Below are 12699 nucleotides of genomic sequence, written 5' to 3' on the forward strand. Positions count from 1 at the left end.
GAATTATTTTTTTTATAGAATTAGTTATCCTTTAGAAGTTTTTTTTTTTGTATTTTAAGTTTCCGACTCATAAATTTTGAGGTTATGTTCAATTTAACCAACCTTAAGCAGAAAAATACAATATCAACACTGTTTTTATAGAAATTATTTAAAAATAATATTTGTAATTTATTTAGCATTTTCAAAGAGTTATTAGAGCATTTTCAAAGAGTTATCCAAAAATAGTATTCCAATTTTTTCTATTTTTTTAGGTACAATTTTTAAGGTTATGTCGAAAAAAAGCAAAATCTTAATATACATTTTGTTAGAATTATTTTTTAGATAGAATTAGTAATGCTTCTAAAAGCTTTTTTTGTATTTTAAGTTTCCGACTCATATATTTTGAGGTTATGTTCAACTTAATCAACCTTAAGCAGAATAATAGGGTATCAACACCATTATTATTGAAACTAAAGGAAATTCATAATAGTAAAATTTTCAAAGTGTAACCGAGAAATGTTTTTTCTAATTTTGTCGAGTTTGTTTAAGCATATTTTTTTGAGGTTATGCCGAAAAATAAACCAAAATATTAATAGATTTTTTTTTTTTTAAATTTTATGTCAGAAAATAAACCAAACAACATTTTAACAGATTTTTGGTTAGAATTGTTTGAAAATTTCTAGATATGCTTCCAAAAGCGTTTTTGTATAATTTTGTCAATTTTCGACTTATTAATTTTGAGGTTATGTCCAACATAACCAAACTTTTAACCATTATTATTGAAACTAAAGGAAATTCACATTAGTAAATTTTTCAAAGAGCAACCCAGAAATGGTTTTCTAATATGGTGGTATTTGTTTAAGTATATTTTTTGAGGTTATGCCGAAAAATAAACCAAATATTAGGGGTGTCTTTTTACTTACTAAATGTTGCTGAAACATTTTTTCAGCAACTTTTCCTTTATATAACTGTCAAAATCTGCAACATTAGTAATAATTATTACAAATTATCACGTAAAAAGACACAGCTAATATTGTTTTTTTTTTTTTTTTTAATTTTATGTCAAAATATAAACCAAAATCTTAACAGATTTTTTTAAAATTATTTTCTGGTTAGGTTTGTTTGAAAAATTTTATATATGCTTCCAAAATCGTTTTTGTATAAAGTTGTCAATTTTCGACTTATTAATTTTGAGGTTATGTTTAACATAACCAACCTCTTAAGCAATAAAATGGGTTATAAACACTAATTAGAGTTTGACTTCATTTTAAAATATTTTTTTTCACTCAATATTAATCAGGTTATAGTAAATATTATTAGTTTCTTATTAGCCTCATAATTAGGCATATTTTTTAAATTATATTTATAGGTTATGTTGAATAGCTATCACAAATATCGCTTGAAACGTTCAAAAAAGTTGTTATAAATCTTATAAAAACCTTGAAAGTACTTCTGAATTTGTTTTTAGGAGAGTTTTCATAACTTTTTCTTTTAAGGTTAAGTTGAACATAACCTCACAAACTTAATTCCTAATATTAAAGATTTACAGCATTAACCATAACCATAAGCGGCAATATAAGTTAAAAATTATAATTTTTATGCAAATACTAATAGTTTCTTATTAGCCTCATAATTAGCCATATTTTTTTAAATTATATTTATAGGTTATGTTGAATAAATATCGCAAATATCCCTTGAAACGTTTAAAAAAGTTGTTATAAATGTTATAAAAACCTTGAAAGTACTTCTGAATAGGTTTTTAGGAGAGTTTTCATCAATGTTACTTTTAAGGTTAAGTTGAACATAACCTCAAAAACTTAATTCTTAATATTAAAGATTTACAGTATTACTCATAACCATTAGCGACAATATAAGTTAAAAATTATAATTTTTAAGCACCTCATGACTTTTCTAATTATTTATTGCATGTTTTTGTTGTTCATCTTTCAAAGGAAATGTCATTGTATGATTAAAATTTTATGACACAACTTTTTTTTGGATAATTCATTTTCGCAATGAATCTGTTTTTCTCAAAATAAACTTAGAAAGGTATATTGAATTGAAATATCTTGGGATCAAAAAAAAAAAAAAAAAAAAACTAAAAAAGTCATTGTTCTCTCCTTAGTAAACGACATTTCCACTGTGGAACTAGTAATTTTTCTGAGTATTATCTTTCAGATAATCACAATTCATAGTCTCATATTTTCAGTTGCCTTTTGTTATCAATATTTTCGCTTAGATAGTTAGGTTATGTTTCCAAATTGCCCTTCTCGTGTGTACATAGTTATCATCATTATTACTTTCTTTGGCACAAAATTATTTCCAAAAACAAATTCATTGAAAACTTTAATTAACATGTATTCATACTGTATGTATATTGTGTTATTTTAAGTTAATTAACATATTTTTTGTTATTGTTTTTATGACATCATCATATCTAAACTAAATTTCACACTACATCATCATTTGTATTTGTATTGTCGCTAATTAAGATAATTTAACGAACATTAAATCTAGTATAAACAATATTTGTTGGATATTCGTAATAATACAGTTGAGATTCAATTGGTCAAATCTAACATTTGACAATATTTCGGTCTTTGACCTTTGTATTGTGTAACAAAATGAATCGGTTTACGATTCATTCTAATAACAATACTCAGTGTATATCAATTTATTAATTTGTTAACTGTATTTTGAAGAAACTCAACTCTATTTTGTTAAACATTTTTTTATCCAATTCCAACTTAAATCTAAACTTGCATAAGACTATTCCTAAAACCACCAAATAATAAGTCTCTTCCCAGAAAAGTTTATTGACATGTTCCTTTACAGTTATTAACAATAGTTTTTTAAACATTAAAAGTTTTTTTTTAGTTAAGAATTTAACAAAAATTGAGCAAATAACAACTTGTTTTTCTTTCTCTTTCCATTGATCCACATTACAAATTCTGCTACGTTGTTTTTACATCTCTCTCCGCTGGGTTCCATAATTGCCATTATGTATTGTGAAAAACCTACACATATACACAAATTCCATAACCATATAGTGGGTTGCTGAAGGTTCACCCACACACTCAACACCAGTACGCATTGATGATCCATTACAATTTGTGCCAGTCAATACAAATCCCAAGGAATTTAAACGGGTACAACAACAGGTAATTTCACAAACATTTCTTATACTACTCGGCCATATTTGTGACATTTCTTTCCCCTCTCTCCCCCTCTAGATCAAAGATAATCGTCGTGCCGATAAAATTTCTGCCGGTCCACAATCACACATTTTGGAAGGTGTCACCTGGGATGAGGCCAATCGCATTAAGGATGCCACAGTCAGTCAAACCGGTGATCATGTTGTGCTAATGGGTGCCGCCTCCAAGGGTATCATTCAACGTGGCTTCCAACACAATGCTACCGTCTATAAGGCTCCATATGCCAAGAATCCATTCGATAATGTTACCGATGATGAATTGAATGAATACAAACGCACGGTGGAACGTAAAAAGAAGAGTATTCATGGTGAATGTAAGTAGAGACGATTCAGGATGTTGGGCATATTTTATTGATTTTTGAAATCAAAAATCGTTTCCTTACGATATTGGGAGTTATTCTGAATTAAAACTCCCAGTGAGTTGAAACACGGTAGAGAGACAAAACTCACGGTGAGTTTTGATTCAGAATAACCCCCATTGTGTAACTTTTCTTTGGTCCCATTCCTAATCAGTCGTTGAATTTTCCTCTTTGTTCCTTTTTTTAAATTACAGATACTGACACAGATTTCTCAGAATCTGAAGCGTTGAGTTCACTACAAACATCAGGCGCACAACAACAAACTAAACAAAATACCACTACCACAACAACAACTGCCGCTGTTAGTCAATCAGAGCCAGAAGATGTTTCAGGTAATTAAGGAACTGTAATGACCTCTAAGCTCTATTAAAAGGTCCATGATTCTGTATTGGCAGACGCTTAGTCCTCTATAAGAAGGCCCTTATTTATCTAATAGACGTTCCTGGGTCTCCTTTTAGAAGGTCCTTGGTCTTCTATTAGAAGACCCTTTGTCTTCTATTAGAAGACCCTTTGTCTTCTATTAGAAGACCCTTTGCCTTCTATTAGAAGACCCTTTGTCTTCTATTAGAAGACCCTTTGTCTTCCTCTTTTAGAAGTATCTTGTTCCTCTTTTTGAAGACCATTGCTTCTCTATTAGAAGACCATTGGTTCTCTATTAGAAGACCATTGTTCCTCTATTAGAATAGCCTTTGTCTTCTATTAGAAGACCCTTTGTCTTCTATTGGAAGACTCTTTGTCTTCTATTGGAAAACCATTTGTCTTCTATTGGAAGACCCTTTGTCTTCAATTAGAAGACCCTTTGTCTTCTTTTAGAAGACCCTTTGTCTTCTATTGGAAGACCCTTTGTCTTCTATTAGAAGACCCTTTGTCTTTTATTAGAAGACCCTTTGTCTTCTATTGGAAGACCCTTTGTCTTTTATTAGAAGACCCTTTGTCTTCTATTAGAAGACCCTTTGTCTTCTATTAGAAGACCCTTTGTCTTCTATTAGAAGACCCTTTGTCTTCTATTAGAAGACCCTTTGTCTTCTATTAGAAGACCCTTTGTCTTCTATTAGAAGACCCTTTGTCTTCTATTAGAAGACCCTTTGTCTTCTATTAGAAGACCCTTTGTCTTCTATTAGAAGACCCTTTGTTTTCTATTAGAAGACCCTTTGTCTTCTATTAGAAGACTCTTTGTCTTCTATTAGAAGACCCTTTGTCTTCTATTAGAAGACCCTTTGTCTTCTATTAGAAGTCCCTTTGTCTTCTATTAGAAAACCATGGGTCCTCGAATAGAATACCACTGCCCCTCTATTAGAAGACCTTTGTTCTTCTACTAGAAGAAGACCCCTTGTCTTCTATTAGAAGAAGACCCCTTGTCTTCTATTAGAAGACCCTTTGTCTTCTATCAGAAGACCATTGGTCCTCGAATAGAATACCATTGGCTGTCAATTAGAAAACCTTTGCTCTTCTATAAGAAGTCCCTCGATCTTCTGTAAGAAGACCTTTGTTCTTCTAATAGAAGGGTCTCTGTTAGAAGACCCTTGATCGTCTTTTAGAAGGCCCTCGGTTCTCTATTAGAGGACCATTAGGTGCTCTAATAGAAGATTTATACTAGAATATCTTTGGTCATCTATCCTAGAAGACCCTTTGCCTCCTATTAGAAGCCCCTTTGTTCTTGGTCTTCTATTAGAGGACCATGGAAGATCTTTGATCCTCTTTTAGACGACCTTTGGTTCTCTATTATTAGACCCTTGATCTTCTATAAGAAGACCCTTGATTTTCTATGAGAAGACCCCTTAGTTATCTATTGGAAAGCTCTTGGTCTACTATTAGAAGATCCTTGGTCTTCTATTAGAGGACCTTTAGTACTCTATTAGAGGGCTCTTGGTCCTCTATTAGAAGATCAATGATCCTCTTTTAGAAAAATCTTGGTCCTCTATTAAAATACCCTGGGTTATCTATTAGCCCTCTAATAACCTTTATCGCCTGTTAGAAGACCCTTGGACCCTTGGTCCTCTTTTAAATGGCCTATTCTTCTTCAGAAGGACTTATTTAATCTTCAACTGGTCTTCTTCTACCTAACGACTTTGCGGTGTTCTATTAGAAGACGTAATTGTCTTCCATAAAAAGTAATTAAGACCCTCTATATTAAAAGACCCACTGGTCTTCCAGAGGCAGACATACGGTTCTTATTGAAGAAAATCTATTCGTTTTTTATAAGAAGGTGAGCTCTTTAAGGTGACTACCCAGCAAACCAATCGTACCGACATCTTAACGAAATCGGAACAAAATTCGGACGATACGTCCGATGTCTGATCCGAAATCGTAACGATATCTTAACGAAAGTTGTATGAAGTGGTTGACATAATTTCGGAACGAAATGTCGGAGTGACATCGTATCGATTTCGATCCGATTTCGTAACGAAATCTGAAGAAAATCCTTGGGAAATTCGGAAAGGAAATTTCTTTCCGACATTGTCGGACATCCGACATTTGGTTTGCTGGGTAATTATAACCCCATACGGAATATTGGTCTTCTTTAAGATGTTGGTCTTGTTTATGGTCCGGATTAACTTATCCATTCTATCCTGAGGATGATTCGTCCTTGAAACACATATTTGTTTATAATAATCTCTCATTTCCCCTTCTTATCTCTCTCTCTCTTTTTCTTCCCTCATTTTAGAACATCAAGTTATGAGAATAGAAACACAACAAGCCCCAGTTCCCAGTCAGCCCGAAGTAGTTTTGAGCGACGGTAAGTTTATTTCCAAACTTTCTTCTATTACCTAGTGAGTCCATTGTCCGTTTTAGTTTACTTTTCTAAATTTTATTTATTTTTTTCCAAAATTGAAAGTTTTTTTGTTTTGCATTTGTCCAACGATTAATTAAATTGAATTCAAGTGAAAAAATAACTGTGTATTGTCTACGAAAATTATTTATTGTTTTGTTTTTGTCTTAACCATATTGGCTTTTTATTTATATTTGTGTTTATATAGAAATTGTTTTTTTATTTTTCTTTTAACATTTTTTTCATTTTTTTTACTTCTTTTATTTTGTTTATTTTATTTATAACCAAAATTGTTTTTGTTTTAATTATTTGTGTAAAAAAAACAAAACAAGAACAAACTACTACTACGCTAAAATTAGTTGTTGATAATCAGAAACGTAAAAAATCGGAAAAATCCTCCTCCTATATTGTAGTGGTTAGAACTGAGCATTTATTATGCATTTTTGATATGCTTTCGATAACATTTCTTTAAAAAAAAAAGAAAACCAATATTTGTTGTGTAAAACACGGAAAAAGGGCATTATTAAAAATACTTTTTTTTTAGAAACTTATTGCTAATCATGATAATCAATTATTTTTAAAACAAACTCTATATTTCAATACGCTAACTTTTTTCACAGACCCTACATGTTGTACGGCGTGTTATATGAGATAATTTCTAAATAACTATGCATACAACAACAATAAAAAACAAAAGCAACAAATTTTCTACTACTACAACAACAACTACTACTACTGCTAATAACTACTACTACCAGAACACTAGGCCAACAACTTGTATACTCTCTATTGAAAATTTCTTTGTCTAAAACAAAAAAATCCCCTGTTATGAAAACTGTTTCTTTCTAACAAATAACACTCACTCACCACCTACCAACAACCTGTGTACTGCTTTTAAACAAAATCTTTTTATATATCAAAGAAATCAATGCACAACCATTTAAAACATTTTTTTTTTAATTTCTAACACCAAGTCCCACACAAAAAAAAATCCCTTTAGGAAACAGCTGCAGTTTTTCAGATTTTTTGAAATTTTATTTAATTTTTATTTATTTATTTTTTTTTTTTCAAGAAAACGAAATCAGTTTTATTAGTTTAAATAAAATTTGGAAAATGTCATAATTTATTAAAAAAAAAAAATTGACATAACCTAAAATTTTTCTCAAAACTTCCGTTTTTGGTAAATTTTGGTGTCTAAAAATAACAAACTGAAATTAAACTGGCCTCCGTAGTCCCATTTTTTTTTTTTTTCAAATCACATTATTAACTTCCAAAAAATGATTTTTCGACCATAACCTCAAAGAAAATATTTTTGCCTCAATTCCATTTTCATGGCTCCGTTTATTGAATATTCAAACAATGCAGTTTGATGACTCTGTAGTATTTAATTTTGTCAAAATCCCACTATATATTTGCTAAAAAAAACGCTAAAAAACATGTTTAAAACATAACCTCCAAAAATGTTTTTGTCATAATCTAATTTTTATACCCTACACCACACAGTGGTAAGGGGTATTATGTCTTTGTGCATTTGTATGTAACATACAAAAGGAAACGAAATAGACCCACCGTTCCTTTTGGGGATATACATATAATCACTTTCTAAGTCGATTTATGCGTGTCCTTCCGTCTGTCCATGTATTTTTGTTCGCAACATAAAGGTCGCATTTTTTGTCCGATTCAGCTGAAAATTGGGGACTACAATTTTTTTAGCCATAGCAAGAACGCTATTGCTTTTGGTGAAAATCGGTTCAGATTTGGATATAGCTCCCATATATATTTTCGCCCGATTTCACGTATTTGCTGCACCAAACACGCTATACACGTCCGATTTTGATGAAGTTTGGAATGTTTGACTGAATTCGGTCTAGAATTAAGTGTGCCAAATAATATCGAAATCGGTTCAGATTTGGATATAGCTCCCATATATATTTTCGGCCGATTTCACGTATTTTCTGTACCAAACACGCTATATATTTCCGATTTCGATGAAATTTAGAATGTTTCACTGAATTCGGTCTAGAAATAAGTGTGCCAAATTATATCGAAATCGGTTCCGATTTGGATATACATAGCTCCCATATATATTTTCGGCCGATTTCACGTATTTTCTGTACCAAACACGCTATATATTTCCGATTTCGATGAAATTTAGAATGTTTCACTGAATTCGGTCTAGAAATAAGTGTGCCAAATTATATCGAAATCGGTTCAGATTTGGATATAGCTCCCATATATGTGTTCGCCCGATTTCACGTATTTGCTGCACCAAACACGCTATATACGTCCGATTTCGATGAAATTTGGAATGTGTGACCGAATTTAGTCTAGAAATAAATGTGCCAAATTATATAGAAATCGGTTCAGATTTGGATATAGCTCCCATATATATTTTCGGCCGATTTCACGTATTTTCTGTACCAAACACGCTATATATTTCCGATTTCGATGAAATTTGGAATGTGTGACTGAATTCAGTCTAGAAATAAATGTGCCAAATTATATAAAAATCGGTTAAGATCTGGATATAGCTTCGATTTATATTTTACATATTCACAGTGGTGTAGGGTATCATATAGTCGGCCCGCCCGACTGGTTTTGATACTAACTTGGTTTAATATTCAAACATTGCAATTTTACTTCCATGATACCAATTTTCCCAATATGACTTTATATAAAAAAAAAATTATGTTGGTGGTCATAACCTCAAATATTTTGTTTTTATATAGACTCACTTTTAGTTATTTTGTTTATTGAATATTCAAATATTGCAGATTTATGGCAGTATCTAGTATCCAAATTGAGTATTCAAACATTGCAGTTTGATGATACTCTGTATGTAGGATGTAATTTTGTCAAAAGAAACCTCTAAAAATGACATTTATCATATTCCAATTTTTAATACTGTCTTCATTTAATATTCAAATATTATTTGTTTTATTATACTCCATGTTACCAATTTTCCCAATATGACATTGTTTATTTGCTAAAAGTTATGTTATGGCCATAACCTCAATAATGTTGTTTTTACATAACCTCACTTTTGATTATGGTGTTTATTAATATGTATGCAATATTAATATATTGCAGATTGGATGACATTTCCTAATATCAAAGTTTTTATACATATTTGTATCAAAAATTATAATTCGCTCTTTAAAGCGAAATTTCTATCACATAACCTCAATTTTGATAACTGTATGTCAACATGATTTCGTTTTCTTGATACTTTTTTTTTTTTTAATTTGTAGTTAATAATTTAAAAATAGTATTTCTTTTTCTGTAAATAAGCCAAAACCCCAGAAATCAAACCGAATTAACCCATCGACAAATATTTTTTTTCCCCCAAAAATGTTTTTGTATTTTCCCCTTTTTTCCAAATTTTTGTATAGCCCGCTCAAAAAAGAAAAAGTGAATTGGTAAAACGAAGGAATTAATTATAGTTTAGTTTTATTTAATGAAAACCACAAACGGTGTTCACCACATCCATTGGAGACCAATTAGTTTTTTAGTTAATATTTTTTACACACACACAAACACGCACACAAGAATTCTTCCCCCCTAACTTGTTTGTCGTCGAAGATCGTCTTAGAGACAGGCCAACACCACCACTACCACTTCCCAACATAAAAAAGTCTGAAGCGCACATCAACATTTTTGAGAACATTTAGGATTGAAGAAAAAATTCAAAATCAAACTCCACGAAAATTAAAAGCAAAGCGCCAGTCAGTCGTCTTCAATTTCCAAAATCCAATTTTCATTTTCTTCTACCACTTCTTCGACAACATCAAATCTTGCCGTAACGTAAGTGAGGTGAGTTTTTTGGTTCTTTTTTTTGGTAACATTTCAAAATCAAGCAAGTTTCTCTAGTGTGTAGTTTCTCACAACCACACAATCAACAACAACGAAACATTATTTACATTATTTTCGTTCGTTTTAGTTATCCCATTTTATCGTGTTTGTGTCATTCGAATAACATTTTTATTGAATTTATATATAAGCATAAAACAATTTATTTAGTGTTCGCTTCATCAGAATCGTGGAAATTTTTAATTTCGTATTTGCCTCACTTTTATTTTTTGTGTTATGACATTCTACCCCCAAAATGCCAAGTAGAAGAGGGATTTCATAATGTTGCCGGGCAGATGTTTATACGAACATGTAAATATTAGCATAATTTATATCAGGACCATCACTATACTATTTAGAAGACACTGGGGGTACCACATTTTATGGCTCTAAGGAAATTATTTCTGTGATAAAGGCTCCAAAGTTCATCTAGTTGCAATTCATTTAATGTAAATAAATGTTACTTTAAAAACTCCTAAAAGTATGCTTTAAATTTTGCATGCTTTCTTTGAACAAATGCTGTTTATTGACATGTAAAGGAAAATTTCTTTGCTTATGCCTAAAACTTAATGTTTGGGTTTAGATTATTACTTCCACGATGAAGAGAATGAGGGTGTGGAAGGGTTCTTGGCATAATCCTTGTATCCTATGCATGGACTATTAAATTCTTGGAAATAGGAAATTATTTCTAAGGAAATTATATCTATGATAAAGGCTCTACAGTTCATCTAGTTGCAATTTATTTAATGTAAATAAATGTTACTTTAAAACCCCCTAAAAGTATGTTTTAAATTCGGCATGCTTTCTTTGCACAAATGCTGTTTATTGACATGTAAAGGAAAATTTCTTTGTTTATGCCAAAAACTTAATGTTTGGGTTTAGATTATTACTCCCACGATAAAGAGTATGAGGGTGTGGAAGGTCTCTTGGCATAATCCATGTATCTATCTATGCTTGGGATAATTGCTCTAAGTAAATAAAAGTTTAGATTGGTGATTATGTACGAGTTTTGTAGTTTTTGGAACCGCTCTTGGCTAGGTTCTCATTTATAAAATAAATAAAAATTATATCTCCAATGTGATTGCCACCCCTCTGAGTATAATGTCTCTCGTGTTAAGACCTTCACATGTCTAAACATTGAGAATTGCAAATACCCTGACTCGTATTAAGGTATTGTGAATACCACCCCACCCATGTTTTTTGCGAATTTGATTTTAGGCTTATAACAATCTAAAGATCCCTGTTTGATTTTAGGCTTATAACAATCTAAGCATCCTCGGGCAACTAATGAAACCCTCTCCTTTGTGGTTATGGACTTTTAAATAACCAACAACAAATCAACACATACTTTTTTTCCTTACATTTAGTTTATAGGAAAATGCTTCATACCTCCCAAACAAGCAGCTTGTGTTCACCAATTTGCTGTACCATAACTTGTCCATACGAAAAAAAAACGGATGTGCTTTACAACTTTAGCTAGTTTTTTTTAGTTCTCAACTCAATTGATAAACTATTTAGTTTGTACATAACTTTTCAAAATGGGCTTATTATTGTGTTACAAAATAACCTATCAGTCATGTATTAGTATATAGTGAAAAATAGCATAGAGAGTGTACAGCTTAAATGTGTTTCAATGTTCAAATGTTATTTTTGTTTAGAAATGAGAATATGTTTGTTTTACCTAACTGCAGCTGCTAAAATGTTTCTAACTACTAACCCCCGAACCCCAATACTTCTTTCTTTCTTTGCCACATAACAAAAAACCAGCACTTACTAACTGTATTAAAAAGCTTGATTTCTATTGAAACATTAATTTTTTTACTTATTTCTTTTTAATAATTTATTGTTATTTAAAAAAATGTTATTTATTTTTTATTCTTTATTTTGGTTTCTTCTATTCTACCTACCACCACCCGCCCTTACAATCGACTATGTGTGTGTGTGTTTCAATATAAACCTTTTGATTGAACAAACTTTGTTGACACCACCTACTCCGTTCCATTTATAGCAACTCTAAGTTTTATCAATGGTGAACGTTCCCATACGGCTACAAATCGTAAGCCACCAACAGGTCGAGGTAATATATATGTCCTGTTCCTACAATATGCCAAAATAGCAGCAGCAATATTTAACAAAACAGCTGCGCATAATAAATACCACCACCACCTCAAACTTCACTACCTCTCACCCCACAAACACACATTTGTTACCCTTCATAATCTTTTTCTCTTTCTAACCTCAAAAATCATTTTAAAAAATTCATAAAATCCAGTGTATATATCTTGTAAATATGAATTTCGAAGCCTAAGATAATCGGCAATATTTGGTGCTTAAAGGTAGCAATTTAACATGTGATTTAAGGATTATAAGATTTCCACTCGTATAATATAGCTATTTTTAATTATTTCCATGTATGCTAATGTTGGAAAAATATAGCACTCGTTTGACAGTACTACCAAACATTTCTACAACGTAGCTGTTGGGGACGAAGAATTGCTGTGTTCTAGACAAATATCATTATAAAGAGT

General features: G+C 31.1%; 1 protein-coding gene across 38 annotated transcripts in view; it reads left to right on the top strand.

Annotated features, from left to right (window-relative positions):
- hts (adducin 1-like protein hts) overlaps positions 1–12699 on the top strand; it is a 123481-nt gene that overhangs the window by 86996 nt on the left and 23786 nt on the right. For 16 of the 38 annotated variants that reach the window (XM_073988405.1, XM_073988400.1, XM_073988404.1 and 13 more), the window contains 5 exons: positions 3030–3140; positions 3213–3507; positions 3747–3884; positions 6218–6289; positions 12180–12248. In XM_073988405.1, coding sequence (XP_073844506.1) covers positions 3030–3140; positions 3213–3507; positions 3747–3884; positions 6218–6289; positions 12180–12248 — 685 coding nt within the window. Of the gene's footprint in view, positions 1–3029; positions 3141–3212; positions 3508–3746; positions 3885–6217; positions 6290–6654; positions 10136–12179; positions 12249–12699 lie in introns of those variants that run through there. The other 22 variants (XM_073988417.1, XM_073988414.1, XM_073988395.1 and 19 more) reach the window with 5 other exon arrangements.

This window comes from Musca autumnalis, unplaced genomic scaffold (assembly GCF_047663935.1).
Source record: "Musca autumnalis isolate F117 unplaced genomic scaffold, ASM4766393v1 scaffold_5, whole genome shotgun sequence".
NCBI classification, from domain to species: Eukaryota; Metazoa; Arthropoda; class Insecta; order Diptera; family Muscidae; genus Musca; species Musca autumnalis.